Source organism: Geospiza fortis, unplaced genomic scaffold (assembly GCF_000277835.1).
Source record: "Geospiza fortis unplaced genomic scaffold, GeoFor_1.0 scaffold23, whole genome shotgun sequence".
Lineage (NCBI taxonomy): Eukaryota > Metazoa > Chordata > Aves > Passeriformes > Thraupidae > Geospiza > Geospiza fortis.
In genome coordinates, this window is record NW_005054303.1 from 6,947,343 (window position 1) to 6,965,223 (window position 17,881).

Consider the following 17,881-nt stretch of genomic DNA (forward strand, 5'->3'; position numbering starts at 1 on the left):
TAGTTTGCTTGCTACAGAAGAAAGAAGGCTGAGGACTGAAATAACTCTCAAGGCATTTTTGCCAGCTGTCTTTGAAATGTGCAAAAGTATTTTTTTCAAAATAGTATTAAATTTGTTACCTTTAAGAATCTAGGTATGATTGCTAAGAAAGTGTTCATTAGTGTTGAAGTAGCATGCTACAGAAATCTAAATCAAAGGACTGTGCAGCAGAGCAAATCTTCCTAGCTTGTACTTTCTCAGCAGTGCAAATCATCTTAGCTTGTGCTTTCTCAAAGAGAATCGTCAGCTTCACCCTTGGTAAGGGTTTTATAGGAGCTATTTTTGCCATCATCTCTTTTTTGTTAGCAAATATGGTTTGTTAGTCTGAGTTTCTCTGTAATAATTTTTTCATTTTCCAAAGAATCTAAAGATTTCCCCTGAAAGGTATGATTTTTAAATTTTTTAATAACAGGCCCCAACATTAAAACATTCCAAGATTTATCAAGGTAGATGTACAGTGACTGTGTTCTTCAGCTAAACAAGTACATAATCGTCTTCACTTGAACATAGTTGAATGCAGTGCATGGGCTTATTGGTAGCCATTGAGGTTTTCTAGAGGCTGGCAGTGTTTTTCAGAGATGGATGCTGCTGTGATGCAGGGGTAGAACGTGAGGCCACCACTGCCTCCTCCCACTGCTGCCATGTGGAGAGTAGGCTGCTTCTGGCAGCCATAAGAGAAAAGCAGCAGCCTTTTTGGAGATGTGGAGATTTCTGCCCGTATTCAAGGGTTGTTTTTGTTTTACTCCTTTTAGTCAGTCTGTCCTTTGCTTATTATTTGCTTATTATTCATGTCCTGTGCATTTCTTCAGACACCTCTGGGCTTGCCTTTAGAAATGCCAAAACTTTGCAAAGGTTGAGTGTTTCTCCAGTTTATTTACCAGCACAGACATTTTGTGATGTTAAGGCTTTAGGTCAAATTCCAGATGTGATTCTGAGCTTTTCTTGGGATATGTGCCCTTGACATTAAAGAACTACAAGTGTCCTTTTTACAGGACATTTATTTACCTAGCATACCTTCACTTTAAACCAAGTGGTAGGGCAGACTTCTGCATTCAGGGCTAGCTCTGAATTGAAGGCTGGCAGGAGGAGCACAGAAAGATGGTTTTAAATTTAAATACTTACTACCTGGTAATTGGTAGAAAAAGTGACTCCCCTTGGGAAGGGGGAGTTTCTCTGTAGCTTAATACTGGTTGCTAGGTTGTGTGCAGCTCCATCCTCTTACCTGCTTCTGGTCAGTGATTTACAGCCTCCAGAATGTGCTGCTAATTGTCCTCCCCGAGTTATTTTTAAGGCAGCTGGTGTACCTGTGTGTTAAATGCTGAAGGTGCTTTCTGAGCTCACGCATTTGGAAACCCGAGGCAGTGCAGAAGTGCAGCAGTGTTCTGTTTATAGAACTGGGTCAGCCAGCGTGCCTTAAGTCTGACCTCCACCAGGACACTGTTTGCAGGTGCAGTTCCAGATTTTCTATTTTATGCAGATTCAAATATAGATGATGGGAAGAGTGATGACTAGCACTGTCAGGGAAGCTGCAGTCCTGAATATGTCAAGAGGGAAAAGCTACTTTCCTCTGGGAGTTCAGAGATCATGTAATGGAACAAAATTCCTGACTATAAGGGACCATTTCAAGTAAATGGAAGGCAAATCAGACAAAAAGAGAAAGATTATAAATATTCCTTATGGGAATATGACTTGTGACAGCAGAAATAGTCTCACAGGTAAAGAGAAATTTAACATCTTAAATTTGGAAAAAAACAACAGATAATCATTGTTCTTTCAGACTTGAAGAGTCTGACTGAAAGCCATAACAGCAATATAGTCCAAATTGAGTGTTTGTTATGTGAGTGCTTTTACAAATACCTTTCTCAGTGTATGAAATGCATCCATGAGTGATTCAGCCTTGTCATTTCTGCTGTTGTTGAGCTGCCTGCAGTAGGGGTGCGGCTGATGCAGTGTTTGACACACTACTAAGTCCTTCCCAAACTGTTTTTCATCTCTTGCCTTTGTTGCTTAGTTTTTGTGCTTGGAACAGCCTGTAATGTTTTGATGGTTGTTTGAGCAGGCAGTTTTCCACATTATGAAGATGAGCAGTTAAAGCAGCTCGTAGTATTTGAAGATGGTGCCTTCCATGATGTGATGAGACGTGTTCTTGCTCTGAGCAGGGAATTAATGACTTGTAATTTGCAGCTCATACAAAATTGAAGCAAGTACATGGCAGATGTAGGGTGCTGAACCTTGCCATTTAATTAGGAGGAACTAAGAGTGAAATTAGGGTTAAAAGCCTTGAATAGACTGATTATTGTTAGGAAACTGTGAACTGTTAAGTTCCTATTAGAGATACAAAAAGCTCAAATTAGTTTAACTTTTCACTGTAACTTTGTGGAATTTGCAGTGCATGTAGGTGACAGAGCCCCTAGGTATGGCTTGAGCCAGTCTTGCAGCAGCTTTTACTGTTGGGAAGATGATTTACTCTTTTTTATATGCAAACACATTATTTGAATTATTTGAAAGTGAATGAACACATTCATTTTCAGCTATGCTGCCTGTTAGCTGTACATTCAGAGAAAAAGTTTAGGGAGAATTTCGCTTGACAAAGCAGTTTAGACTTGGGGGGTTTTATAATATATTTATTTAAAATTATATTTTGCAACAATTTTGATCAGACACTAAGTACATTAAAAATTTATCTTCCAAGCTTTTAGTACTTGAAACTCATTAAATAATAAAAATATCAATACCGAGAGGGGAAGTCCTTAGGGATTCAGACCAAGGAAGAAAAATTAGAATGGTTTTATTTATTTGTTTTTAGGATCCATGCTAATCTTTAGGCAAGGAAAAAAAATGTTGTGGGTTTTTAGAATGAAATTCTTCCTTGATAAGTTTTCTTATGCAAAGAGGGATTCATACATGTTTTGGCACAAGAATATTTTGAAGTGATCTGCAGGAAAATGACTCTTCTTTAAAATCAGCTGGGTAGGAAAAGCTCTGTAAGAGATCTTTAAATATGAGCTGGAGAGCTTAGTAGCTGGCTGTGATATGTGTATGTCTGTGGAAGAATTCAGGCAGAAATCTGTGATGTCAGCATTACTAGTGTAGTTGGTTTGAAAGTTTTATGAATAACAAAATACTTAAACTGATTAAAGATAGCAGCCACTTAAGTTGTTTGTACATGATGAGATTATCCCAGTGGTTACAGACTGAAAGGTTTGGCCTTGCTTTCTTTGTGCTTCCTTTGGTTCAGACTCTTGCTGTTCTCAGTCAATTTCTTTGTTTTGAGTTTATGTTACAAAATGTTACAAAATGTGGAAACCTCTTTAGTTGCAGGGCTTTTTATGTTCTGTCAAAATTAACTGACTTTGGTGTATTCTAAGGCAGTGACTTGATTTTTCTAGAAGTTGGAAAGCATTAAGTGACTTTTGGACTTCAGCATAGTCAATATTATCACAAACAAAGAAGGAGGATAATATTCAAGATCTACACAGACACATACTTAATATAATGGTAAATTTCTTAAGCCGGCTAGTGAGTCTGTAACTCTGGCTGCATTGCATTTTTTTTTTCTCATCCAAAATTCTGTTTTATAAACCTTTGTACATCTTAATTCTTTGCTTTGTTTTCAGTTGTATACTGAGCTAAAAACTAGTATTTGAATCTAGAATTCCTGCCCAGGTAAAATTTGCAGTGCAGTGAAGTGCAGGACAAAACTTACAGGAGCTTGAGAAGCCTTTGCCTTCACAAATTTTTTTTCTGTAGGGAAATGTATAGGAAGAAAGAGTTAACATTTGTTGAGAAGTGACAATAGTCTGGCTAGGTTTTGTCTCCTTTCCTCTGTATACATCCTGCATACAAACTTCATTTGTTTGCTTCCTGTGTGGCATTTGCTGCCTCAGGACATTCAAATCTAATTTACAGAATCACAGAATATGCTGAGTTGGAAGGGACTCACAGGGATCACTGAATCCAAGTCCTTGCCCTTTACAAAACCCTCCCCAGTTATATGATTATGTATTCAAATATGGGCTTGATTGGTGAACAGGCAATGATCTTTTGTAAAATACATTTTAAAAAAAATCATGATAGCACCACACCTTCACTTACTGCCCTTAAAGGCTATTAGATATTTGTTAAGAAATTTCACTCCTGCAGAGTCAGATTTGATAGCAGGACAAATTATATGTTTGTTATCCTCCTGTTTTCTAAATTATTCTCCCAAGCACAATCTATAAAACTCTGAACACCAACAGACACCCCTCAAAACTTAACCCAAAATATTGATTCCTTTCCTGTCATTGGGAGAGATTGGGGTTCTAACAGTGTTCACTAGAGGAGACTTGAGAATCCCTCTGGCAGGCTGCAGACCTTTATGCCCCTCTGTCTTGATGCAGCTTTTGGCTTGGCTCCAGCACCAGCAGATCCCTTGTGCTGGTAGTGCAGAGGCAATGGAAGCTTTTAGCTACATTTGGGTTGGAATGAGGCAGCTAAAAAATCTGGCACACTGGATTGAGACAGAGGGAATGTATTCATAAAGCAGGTCTGCTGCTGGGATGGTTTTAGTGTGGTTTTGCCCCATCATGTTTAAACCTGCTTCTCCTCTCTTCAAAAGCTGCTGTGCTGGCTTAGCCATCCTTAGTTGCAGCTTTAGTGTATTGAGCCAGTACTATGGGCCTGTTAATTTATCTGTTAATTTTGAGTGTTAATTTATCTGTATTCATCACTTAGAATTAATTTTATTTCTACTGAAGTGTTTAAAATGTGTAATTTTTTAAGATAGTATCTATGTGTGCATTACATATATGTATGCAAACATCTGCTTTTCATTTTGCTGTAAAATGACAGAATATTGAGGCATGCAGAGGGAATTGCTGCTATCTCTGGTCACAAAAGATACACAAATAGTCACTTCATTAGATGTCTCTGCTGGTTTTACTTCCTTACAATCAAAGGTTCAGTTCTGTGCATTCAGGATGGAAATTGTTAATTGAGGCTGTGAAAGTGTGCCAAGGCTAATTAGGGTTGTGTGCTGAAGTTAGTATAATCTATAACATTTTCCTATATGACTGTGTGTTAGAAGCATGTGTTAGAAGCATTTATTTGCAAATTTGGTCCACATTAAATTGCAGTTCATTTTTCTACACAACTTCAGAGAGTCTGTGCTTTAAGACTATCTGTTTAAGCATTCCCGGTCATAGTTTTCAGGTTAGAAATGGGAAATGTGTAAATATCATTCTCCTCATCAGGTCTTCATAGGTTAATTTCTTATGCCATGCTCGATTAGTTGCTTTATACACATTTATATGTTTCATTTTGATTTATTTGTGAATATGAAGTTACTGTATTAAATCTGGGTAAAACCAAGTTCAGGCTTCCCCAAATTCTGTGTTTTCAGATTATTACAAAAAAATCCTACTGTCATCTACACCTTTTGTTTGGTAACAAGGCTGTGCCTTTTGGGTATTGTATTGCAGGACATCATTACAGAGAGGATAATTTGAGCACATATAAGAAAGAGCAGCCTTTCATTTTTAATAAAATACAAAAGCATAAGAGTACATCCTTTGGCTGTTGACATGATGTGCATATGTGCATCTTCTTACAGCAGTTTTAATTCCAGACTTCACTGGTTCTTTTTTTTTGCTTTCTCCTAAAATTAGACTAGCTTTTGTAGTACAAAGTTTTAATACCTTTTTAATTCATTTTAAATGTTAGTTTGTCAATGCTCACCCAGGTGTCTTCACATAGATGGGATCATTTATTGCTTTTGAAGAATCTTTCCTATTTTATTCTAGTTTATACTTCCTGGTTCAATCAAAGATTTAAATAGCTGAGCTGTAGAGGAGTAATTTCTCAAGTCTTTGTTTTCATTATAGAACATTTTTCTGGTGACATTAAAAAGGGTCGAATGGTTTGTGTGTCTTCTTTTTACATTTTTACATTGTTAAACTTGTTTGTCAGTTCAGTAACAGCATGTGTGATAATAAGAGAATGTGAGTTTCTAAGCTTTTTTAGGTCTTAATTTGCATTTGGTAGAGGTGTTGAGGTCCAGAAATTTACTATTTATGTGTAATGCTTTAGATACTGATAAAATAGCACAGTGGAATTTTTCTTGCTGCAAGGGTTATACTATACAGACTGTTTTTTCTGGCATGAGACAGGTGTTCCATCTTCATCAAAACAGCTGCATCTAGACCTGTAGGCAATTGAATATCTATGTGTTAAGTGTGGAGTTAAAATAATAAATTAAAGGTGTCCTCGGGGTAGTTGTGATGTTCAAAATACATAGTAGTAAGAGCTTTTGTAGTCCTTGGGAAAGGATGAGGCTGATGTTACCTTTTTGTGGGAGAAAGATGACTTTTCTCATGACTGACTGATGAACTCTTTCAGAAGGCTATGTGATATTTCTTCAAATTCTACAAGCTCCATTTTGTGGGTTTTTTTTAGAGAACTACAGATCAGTGGCATCTGCAAATAGCTATATTTATTTTAGTGTGTATTTTATACACCACCTACTTTGCTTTTTCACAAACAGAATCCTGGAGGTGCAGCCCTGTTCCTCAGTAGTTGCTACAAATTCTGTTGCCACGTCATAGTCTGAGTTTCATTATATGTTGTTTTTCGGTTTATCATTGAGTGTTAATATTAAATCTGGAAATTGAAACTGTTCAAACTCAGGACATGAAACATTATAAAAATTGTGCACAAATATGATTGTATTCTGAATATACCTTTCAGACTTTATTCACTTATATGCTTATTTTATTTTTCTTTTTGTATTAACTAGCATACTCTTCCATTTCAGAATGTATGAAAACATGTCCACAATGGTGTATTTAAAGGAAGAGAAGTTGGAGAAGCTTACTCAAGATGAAATTATTGCCAAAACTAAGCAAGTGATTAATGGACTAGAGGCACTGAAGAATGAACACAATTCAATTTTACAGAGCTTACTTGAAACTTTGAAATGTTTGAAGAAAGATGATGAAACTAATCTGGTTGAAGAAAAATCAAACATGATTCGAAAGTCACTGGAAATGCTGGAGCTTGGCCTTAGTGAAGCACAGGTAAAGTTGTGGTAAAAATGAAGCATTTCAGACATTTCTCCCCAGATATTAGTAATATGCTGGAACATTTATATTATTCTTGGATATAATGGACAAAAGCTGCTGTAATTAATAGAGGTAGTTACTGTACATCATGCTGTGTTACAGAACTAATTATGGGATTTGTATTAAAGCACTGAAACTCATGACTGGGCTCCACTTGACATCAGTGATATTCCACTTGACATCACTGGCATTCAGTCTAAACATTTTCTGTTTAGACTTTCCACATCAGGCATTAGGCAGGTAATGTTCAAACAGCTCAAGATCTGAGCAGTGGCATTTTAACTCTAAAAGATGTCATAGAAAGGTCTCAAACAAACATACATATAATAAATGTATTTGCTCCAGCCTTTGAGCTTTGGTGTAGCCTTAAATTCATGTTTATATTCCCTTGACTCATATTTTTTATAGTAGCACATGATGCTTTTAGAGCTTAAGAATCTCTAATGTTTATTGAACATTTTACTAAACCAAAATTGAAACTAAAAGCATTTTAAAGTTTTAAGACCTGAGTACAGAATCTGAACAAACTGATACATTAAAGAGAGGACTCTGAGCTAAGTTCTATGGAATCTTAGTTGATGAAGATACCATCCACAGAAGATAAGTGAAAAGTTGTATGTTTATTGGGTTGTCAGGACTATATTTACAGTACAACTTTATGATATTTTGTACTAAGTCAAAAACCTGAAATGATGTGATATGACAGTCATCCCTGTAAAATAGGAGAGTGTTTGCAAAAGAGTTGAAAATGCCAATGAGTTAGTTCTACATTAATAGGCTTTCTGTTGGTCTGTAACTGTGCTCAGACTTCTCTTCTGGACTGAGCTGTTATTGTGTGCTGATCTGGAAGTTGTGTGCATTGGATCACGGTGAATTGAGGCTGAGAGAATGAAATGTGGGTTATCAGACAGGGGAATGTAGAAGCCCTGGACAAACTGTCAGGCCTTAGTGTATATGTTGTATATTCTTTGATATCTTGTGTAGGAGGAAAATGCTAGAAGATACATGGAGTAAAATTGCAGTAGTTGAGGTACCTTTAATGGTTGTTTGTAGAAGATGTGCAAGTGAATGAGTAACTTCTGTGTAGTATTTGGACTCTGAGAAGCCAGTTCTGAATTTTACTCTATCAGGAGCCTCAGTTGCTGATGTTCCTGCCTTGTTTGCCTCCCATGGTACTTTGTGAACTGCAGTGGTGAGGAGCCAAACAGTCTGCATTTGCTGCCTTTGTTAGGGAGCCAGTTACACTTCACTGGTGCTCTCAGACCTGATAAGGCTACTCTTCCTGAATGCTTTGAGTTGTAACAATGTAGTATTTTTTTTTCAATTTTTAAATTTAAGACATGGAAATAGGTATTTTTTTGTGGCATGCATGTAGGTCTGGTGATGTTATTTCCATGAAAATGAAACTAACTTTGCTAAAAAAGTAATCAGACTTTTGTTTCAGTTTATTCTAGTGAGTAAGATTACAAAATATTTTAGTTTGCCATTGTAGCTTCTTCAGTGGTTGAATATGTTGACCCAATTATCACAATTTTCCTAAATATGCTTTCTCATTATATAAATGCCACTGTTTGAATTGACCAAATAATTAAAAATGTTAGAATAATTTTTAATATGTAATTAGATAGGTGCTGAAGTCTGGAGTTTCAGACTGGTATTAGGAAATTATACCTGGAGTTTTCCTTACCATTATTGGAAAAATTAGTTTCTAAAGCCTTGATGAACATTTTGACACCTGGAATTTCAGCTAAGAACACCATCTGTGTCACATGAAATACTTAGTTTAAATCCACTGAAAGATAACTTTGTTTTTAAAAAAACCATGAACTTGAGGAGATGAAATACTGGTAACTTGGGGATGTCTAACAGATCTGAAAGGTTTGTACTCTCACCAGTGGTCCATTCTGGCAAGGTGTGCATCCTGGGACTGCTGCCAGCTGTTCTACATGTGTCAGTGGGAGATTGCATAAACAGTGAAGGGGAAATATCTTTTGCTGGTAGTGTTTGGCTTTCACTTAATAAGCTCCTTTTTCATTTAACTTTGCTCAGCAAAAAGAAAACCCAGTCCAAGTAAGCTGCTTTTATGGGTGTTCTATTTTTTGCCCTCAATGTGACTGTGTTTGGAAGTCTGCACACTCAAGCTTATGGTTAGTACTATAAAATGCATCTATAAATTGTGTGTTCAGTTGCACATGCAGGTCTCAGTCAAATAATTATCCCTTTGAAGTGTTACCATTATGCTGAGGTGTTCATCTTTAGGAGGTGTAAGAATGTATACAAATCCCTTTTTTGTCTGGAAGGTGCTAAATTAGAACTCTGTGTTAGTTCTTAGGTGATTTTTGTGATCCTGCAAGTTGAATATATTACTGCTCCATTTTATGTTAGTGGAACAAAGATTTCCAGTTCAGTAATCTAGTTCAAATTTTTCATGTATTTTAAGATTATATTTAATGTTCAGGGAATTCTGAAACAATTTTAACTTCTGATAGCATCATGGCAAACAATTATTTAGTAAAGAGTTCCTCTAGGTTGGGACCTCAGCAAGGGAAGGACAGGGACCTGTTGGAGCAAGTCCAGAGGAGGCACAGGGTGATAACTGGGGCTGGAGATAGGCTGAGAGAGGTGGAGAAGAGAAGGCTGCAGGGAAATCTTACAGCCCCTTCCAGAAGGGATTACAAGACAGCTGAAGAGGGACTTTCAAAGGTCATGTAGTGATAGGACAAGGCAGAATGGCTTCAAACTGAAAGAAAGTAGGTTTAGATTGGATTTAGGAGGAAATTCTTCCCTGTCAGGGTGGTGAGGTAGGGGAACATGTGCCCTGTCCCTGGAAGTGTTCAAGGCCAGGTTGGATGGGGCTTTGAGCAACCTGGTCTAGTGGAAAGGTGTCCCTGCCCATGACAGGGGGCTGGAAAGAGGTGATCTCAGAGGCCCCTTCCAGCCCAAATCATTCTGAATGGTAAAAAGGTTTAGAGGACAAGTGAGAACCATGTCAAAAACAAAGAGAAATAGGAATGTTTACCAGATTGCACAGCTGACGTAGGTTTAAATAATGAAAGCCTTGTATGTTATGAACAGGACTGCATTCTAGGGGAAGTATGCCATGTGACACATTCTGCTTTTCAGGTAATGATGGCTTTGTCAAATCACTTAAATGCAGTGGAATCAGAGAAGCAGAAACTGCGGGCTCAGGTTCGCCGGCTGTGCCAGGAGAATCAGTGGCTACGGGATGAACTCGCCAATACGCAGCAGAAACTGCAGAAGAGTGAGCAGTCTGTGGCTCAGCTGGAGGAGGAAAAGAAACATCTAGAATTCATGAATCAATTAAAAAAATATGATGATGATATTTCACCATCAGTAAGTATCTCCATAGTAAAACAGTAAAAGCACCTTGCATTTACATGTGTTGTAATCTGCCTGTTTAACAAAAAATAACAGATGTATTTTACTTGTCCCTTAGAAATATTTGTCATTAAACTACTACCTTGTACTAGTGTCACATAGTTTGCAAAATGAGTCTGAGAGCTCATTCTTATTTTAAGAGAGTATATATTTTACTGTATACAGATAATAAAATACATGAGAAACAGAATTGATAAATACTCATTTAGTAGCTTAGAAATGTGAAGAACTGGACCAAAGCAAAAATCTCACCTCTATAAACTTAGCAGTAAAAATAAGTGAGAAATCTAAGCTGTGAGACATTTTACATACCTAGAGGACTTGGCTTATTTTGACTGCAGGAAAAATACTTAATTTTTGTCTTGTGAAATCACTGTGTAGCTTTTGTATCTGTTGAGAATTTACACAAGGATAAGATGTTATTGAATCCCTTTCAGGGCCATCTGCCAGACACTGTGATCATTTGCACGTATACAAGCCCGTTGTGTTACATATTCTTCAATTCAGAGAGAAAATGGACACAACTTTAATTTACAGAAGGAACTTACTACTTAAACAGATGTCTGATTTATTTGCCATTAATTTTATAATTTCCTTTTGGTTCCTTAGGTTAGGTGGCACTGAAGAGAAGGATCTAATTTTGTGTGTTCAGATCTTCTCAGTGGTGTCTTGGAAAGTGCAGTTTTTCAGCAATTTTAATGGTTGAAATGTTTCAGCAATTTTAATGGTTGAAAATGGGTGTGATTTAGTCATGCTTAACTTACTGCTTGACTAATCCTTTTAAAAATATTGTACATGGTGAGAGTTGTTTTGGTCAGTTGCACCCTGGAATTTTTCAGTGCTGTCCCCTTACTTGGTATTTGTGGATGGATTTGCCAGTGAAGGCTGTTCAGAAAAGGGGCAGAGGAGGGAATATTGAGATTTTGATGTGCTGTGTTGTCAGACTTTACCCTGCAGATGAATTAAGTAGCTCCATTATTTGAAATTTAATTAACAAATAGAGTCCAAGTAAGCCAAGCATCTTTATAGTTTTGCTAACCGTATGGAGAGTCTCTGTTTCTAGCCTTTGAAATAGTTGTATAGACTCAGTATGAGGTTGGAATCAACACTTAACATTATGAACATCTTGTCTGAGATGTAGTCCCATCAGTTTGCTGGTTTTACAGTGCCCTTGCTCTGCCATCATTGAATTTGAATGCCAGCAGCTGCAGTTGGCTTTTTCTCATCTGTGGAAAAAAGTGTTGATTGGAGAGACAGAAAAATAAGAATGTGTTCTGCCTCAGGGTTTTCTCCTTACTGAGCTCATCCTTTCTGAGAACTTCAACTATTTATGTTTTGTAGACTGAACATTTAGGAAACAGGACTGATCTGTCTCTTCATTTTATATTTGAAATTATATTTGGATGCTTAAAATAATTTTAAACTGATGGATTGTGTAGAAATTAATATGGTTCCAGATGGAGACTATAGGAAATGAACTTCCTTTCAAGTGTTCTTGTTTTGTTTTTTGATTTTTGAACATTCCAGATTATAGTTGCAAAATCTAATTATTTGTACAGAAGTTGAGTAGTCAGAAATTGAGGTCTCCTTATTCCTCTCCCTTGCCCAACTCTAACTGTGTTTATGGCTAAGAAAGGTACCATGGACAGTTCTGTACTGAGCAGTGCTTACTCTTCAGTGGGTACTTTCATGAGACCTAGTGCCTCTGTGAGAATGGCAAATGTGTTCTTGTGTGCTTAAATTGAGACTGAAATCTAGGAGACCTCATTTCTATTCTTGGCCCTTCTGAAGGTGTCCTGTATTGTTTTGGGACAGTGTGTAAATACATTAAAATATAAGACCTACCTTTATAAAACTTCAGTGAGAAATGTTATTCTTGTCAATTCTGAATGTGGGGTTTTCCTTTAACATTGCTGGTTAACTGGCCTGTCCTCTTATGCCTTAGATTTAATTTGTTGGCTTTGGGCTTGTTCTATAGGAGGATAAAGATTCAGATTCCACCAAAGAGCCTTTGGATGATCTCTTTCCCAACGATGAAGATGACCAAGGACAAGGAAGTAAGTGTACTTCAGGTTACATTGTTGGTGTGTTTCTGCAGTGCAGAATATAAAGATGCACTTTAAAAAAATGCTTGCTTCACCACTCCACTGCTACACAGCTGGAGAGGTGAATGCCTCTGCTAGAATAAGGAATCCAATAATTGATATAAATTCTGTACATTGGTGTGTACAGAACTGGGGCCTAGGTTTTTTAGAGTTTACTAGCTGCTGTAAAGTTCAGACTGATTTAAATTCAGAACTTCTCCTGTTATCCTTCTTTGGGGCCTCAGAATGGTTAGTTGCAAATGACTGAGGCAGATGCTGACCAGATAGTGGATTCTGTTAATGACCTTTTTAATGATCTGATTTGAGATTTTTGTGGCAGGTTTCAGTATTAAATCTTTTTCACATAGTCTTTTGTCCTTTGCCAAGGTTGTCTGCATTGGTTTTAGTACTAATTGTGGAAGCATTGTTTGTCTTCAGGTGAGCAGGACTGAGGGATATGCTGTGGAATTTGAGGCAGATGTTTGGTAGTGTGATTGAAAAAAGCTCTTGGTAGATAAGTAAGTTCTGCTTAGTGCAATGTGTTTTTTGTACGTTTGTTAACAGAACATATTGGTGTGGAGTCAGTGCAGTGTGGTGGGAGCAGAATGGTTTTTACCAGACAAATGACTTGAGGGAAAATGTCTGAAGGGACCCACCTTTGCAATCAGCAGTCTCAGCTTTCCTTTGTAGGCAAGCATACACAGTACACTGCATTCAACACAGTAAAGCTATCCATAGCCAGCACTGAAGGGAAGGTTTGAAGGGTTTGCAGTAGGTCAGTGTTGATCATGAGCTCCTTCCTAGCTCATCCTTGCTTCCCTAGAATGTTGTAGTTGGAAGGTTGAGAGGCAAAGCTCCCTTACTTCACTTTACAAAATACAAAGTTGACATGTCAGTGATTTCTCTGACCTTCCAAAAAAATGCTGAAATTCTTCAGTGCTTTGGCAGGCAGTAACTCTGGGTATAGGCTTGGACTTGTGTGATTCCGCTGGCATAAAAATGCTTCCACTTTCTGTGAGAGTGGTTTTTGCTTAATAGAAAGGAGAGAATAAAATCAGGCTCAGAGAACAATAAACTTGTTCTCTAGAGTTTAATGAAAATGAACAAGACAGAATATTCTAAATCTTGGAAATTGGTCAGGTGAAAAGAAAAGGAGTAGTACATTCTTGGGGGCAGTAGGAGAGTGAGAGTTGCAACAACCAAAGGTTAGGAAAATAAGTGGCTAAGCTTGAGGGTTGGTGGGTAAAACTTAAAGATTGACTTTGACTCAGGGCCTTTTGTCTTGCAGCTATTATTTCTGGCATCCAAGGTGTTTCAGTCCTTTATGTGCTAATCTTAAGTGCTCCTTGGCATAGCAAACAAAGGGAAACAAAAAAAATTTGTATGTTTAGAGAAGAAGAATAAAGGAAAAAGCTTTTCTGCAGATACTCAGCTTATGTATGTTAGTGTTCCTTTCCATATGAAAACAGCAATATTTGTAAGTGCAAAATTATTATATCATCTTGAGAATGGTTTGCTGAGCCAAAATAGTTTCCTGCTTTCCTCATTAGTTTATTACATTTAGCCCTTTGAGCTATGAGAACTATAAAAATAATAGTAATACAATACTGGACAGGATATGAGGAATAAAACAGTCATACTTCCACTGTCACTGTTGAAGACAGCCTGACTGCTGTGAAGTATGCTCTAATGCTAATTCTGTGTATTGAAGAAATAAAATTCAGTGAGTATCATTTTGTGCCACTGAGCACTCAAGTGAGATGTTTTATTTACAGTCATCTTTTACACAAGTTGAAATTTTGTGGATTTCTTTCAGTACAACAGCAGCACAGCAGTGCAGCAGCTGCTGCCCAACAAGGTGGCTATGAAATTCCAGCAAGATTACGGACCCTACATAATCTTGTTATCCAGTATGCTTCCCAAGGTAGATACGAGGTTGCTGTACCTCTCTGCAAACAAGCTCTTGAAGATCTGGAGAAGACTTCAGGTCATGACCATCCTGATGTTGCCACTATGTTGAACATACTTGCTTTGGTGTACAGGTTGGTATGCTGACATAAATACCAGTGAAATAAATACTTAGTTATTTGGCTACAACCTTTTAACATTCGGACTAGATTTTTTTCCCTGTTCTATTTTCCTTTTAAAAATTATTATTAAAACCCTCAAGAAGTTCCTAAAATATTTGTATGTCTCCCTGTACTTAAAAGTCAAACAAGCTGCTGTATTTTTGCCTATACCTTTGCCTTGGGAATGAAGCTGGTTTTGATTTTTGTTTTTGGTTTTTTGGTTGTTTTTTTTTTTTTTGTCTACTGACAGGGCATATCTTGATTACCCACTTAAAGGTAATCTAGAGGTAGAAATTGGACATCAATCTAGAAATGGTAAATGCTCAGTATGGTCCTCAACTACTAAACTATTTACAGGCTTCAGGGTTCTGCTTCCTAATTTATTAATATATTCTCAATTATTCTTTTATAGTAGCATCTTTAGGTCAGTAGTGAACTCAGCTTAATTGTTATGATTTTTCATTCCTGAATCCCTAGTGTAATTTACATCTCTTTACAATTCAGAGACCAGAACAAATACAAAGATGCAGCAAATCTCCTGAATGATGCCTTGGCCATCCGTGAAAAGACTTTGGGCAAAGATCATCCAGCGGTTTGTATACATGCAATATCATCATTTTAGTTTGCTTTTCACTCAACTTTTTTTCAACTAATTCTAATGTCAAACTCAACAGGAAAGGTTTTAAGACCTGGCTTGTCTTTAAACAGTACAGGTAGGAGGCCACGTTCTATTTAGTGCTGTTTCTTTATGTGGGAAATCAATTTATGAAGAAAAATTTTTACTTATTCAAATCTCTTTATTATACTGAGATTGAAGGGGCGCTTCTGGTTTTCATTTACTGCTGCTTGTAAATGAAATGTAAATCAAGCATTTGGGAAATTCATGTGATACTTCCGTGACCTGTGGGACACAGCGCAGCTCAAAGTGTAGATGTGAGAGGTACCCTTGTAAGAGAAGAACATGTGAAGCTGTGTGCACTAAATGACATTTCCACAAAGGAAGCAAAATTGCTTCATGATTTATGTTTTTCTTTCCTGTGTTGTACATGTATGCATTTAATAATAATTATTTCTTCACTTCCAAACTTCAAGAGGTATACCCTGTGCATGGAAAATTTAATAATATCGACGCCTTGCAGATGTGCTCATTTGTCAAGTATTTGTATCAGCAGATTTCAGTGCACTTGATGTTTCTCTGCTTTTGACAGGTGGCAGCAACTCTTAACAATCTTGCAGTACTCTATGGTAAACGAGGAAAGTACAAAGAAGCAGAACCGTTGTGTAAGCGAGCTCTGGAAATCAGAGAAAAGGTATGAGTGACAAATACAGAGCCTCTAAAGGGACTTTGGGAAGGAGAAAGCAAAGTTAAATGCTTACTTTTTTATGCTTTGGTTGGGTAGATCTGTCAGATAAACCCCAGAGTTAACAATGCCTAGTAGTTAGGAGTGTCTGAAATTGAAAACAGTAGGAAATTGCAGTAGTGCTACGGAATTGCTGGAGCACTCTGGGTATATGCTAAATTCTGTATTTTGTGAGAAACCTTCTTTATCTTTTTCCTTCCCCTTTGATAGCTAAATAATCTTTGATTTGACAAGAGAATTGGAATTAAAAAATGAAACTTAGCTAAAATTTTTAAGTTGATTATTCTCTATGTGGATATTTATTTTAGTACATGAGATTGCATCTTCTGGTTTATATAAATAATAATTTCCCTATAATGTTGTTTTCCTACTCACTTTGTTCCTCTTATGGATTGTTATGCATCATTCTCAGTTTGCAATAGAATTGAGTCATTTTCATATCTTTGAAATGCAGCTTTTGCTTTTGTTGAATTGAGGGGGAATAAAACTAACAGGATATTTCTAAATTATTTATTTCTAGACCCTGACGTGATGATTAGAGAATGTTTTAATACAATGCATTTCATTTCCAGGTCCTGGGAAAAGATCACCCTGATGTTGCCAAGCAGTTAAATAACTTGGCTTTGCTATGCCAGAACCAGGGTAAATATGAGGAGGTTGAATATTACTATCAGAGAGCACTTGAAATCTACCAAACTAAGCTGGGACCAGATGATCCAAATGTTGCGAAAACAAAGAACAATCTGGTAAGCCTTTCCCAAAGTAGACCTGAGACAATTGAAGTGCACTTCTATCCACAGTGTATTGTATTTCTTGTTTGTAAAGACAAATAAAGCAATGTGCTGATATATTTTGGGGGTATTTTGTTTTTAGGCATCCTGCTATCTAAAACAGGGCAAGTTTAAGCAAGCGGAAACTTTATACAAAGAGATTCTGACTCGTGCTCATGAACGGGAGTTTGGCTCTGTAGATGGTAAGAAACTGAGTCCCTAGATTTGAATTTATGTTTTATTTTTGTAGTTATGGAATAAAATTTGCAAGAAGTCAATAGTGTCCTGATTATAATTGTTGTCTGCTTTAGGTGGACTTAAAAGGTGAACTGATAGATGTGTGGGAAGTACATTCATTATAAGAAAGCTTTTAGATACAGCAGCAAACATTTGATTCAAAAACATGAGGTAGACTTAGTGGGTTTATGTTTTATGGATATTGTTTCTAGCCTAATTTATCTTACACCCCACTAAACCCAACTTTGGTATTTTTATAGAGGCAGAAAAATGTACATCACTTTCCAGTCACAGGAAAAAGTCAATGCAGGATTTTAGTGGCATAAATAAAGACATTGTTAATGCAAGCTCTACATTAACATATTTAAAGAATGGAGAAAATACCTTTAAATTGAGAATTACACTGTTCAGTGATGTCATGTACATTTTATAAACCAAGAATCCCACTAAAGCATTTTCACTGCATTCCATGACAGTGGCATATGCACCACTTAGTAGATGACAAAGTAGTTGTTAGGATAAAAGAAATAAATTCATGTTTTCTAGCACAGAACTAGACACATGACAAATGGGTGGCAGTGTATACTTACTTCAAAGCTTCTCAGAAGTAACTGTTTCTAAGTTCAGATAAGAAAAAGAGACAGAATTGTAAAACTGTAAAAGAGCTGTGTATTTATTTATCTACTGCTTCTAGTATGGACAGTAAGTTTTTTTTGCAACAATAGTATAATTCCCTGGTTCTCAGCTTCATTTCAGAGTAGTGAATATCCAACAATCAATACCTTGTAGTTTTGTTCTTCTATAAAATACTTTTCTTGTTTC

The 17,881-nt window shown here is 36.8% G+C and overlaps 1 protein-coding gene across 9 annotated transcripts in view; it reads left to right on the forward strand.

The window, feature by feature from the left end:
* KLC1 (kinesin light chain 1) overlaps nucleotides 1–17,881 on the forward strand; it is a 43,509-nt gene that overhangs the window by 6,724 nt on the left and 18,904 nt on the right. For all 9 annotated transcript variants that reach the window (XM_031066232.1, XM_031066230.1, XM_031066231.1 and 6 more), the window contains exons 2-9: nucleotides 6,833–7,094; nucleotides 10,263–10,493; nucleotides 12,517–12,595; nucleotides 14,439–14,664; nucleotides 15,196–15,283; nucleotides 15,900–16,001; nucleotides 16,625–16,798; nucleotides 16,926–17,025. In XM_031066232.1, the coding sequence (XP_030922092.1) occupies nucleotides 6,834–7,094; nucleotides 10,263–10,493; nucleotides 12,517–12,595; nucleotides 14,439–14,664; nucleotides 15,196–15,283; nucleotides 15,900–16,001; nucleotides 16,625–16,798; nucleotides 16,926–17,025 (1,261 nt within the window). In that variant the 5' untranslated portion in view covers nucleotide 6,833. The remainder of the gene's footprint in view (nucleotides 1–6,832; nucleotides 7,095–10,262; nucleotides 10,494–12,516; nucleotides 12,596–14,438; nucleotides 14,665–15,195; nucleotides 15,284–15,899; nucleotides 16,002–16,624; nucleotides 16,799–16,925; nucleotides 17,026–17,881) is intronic.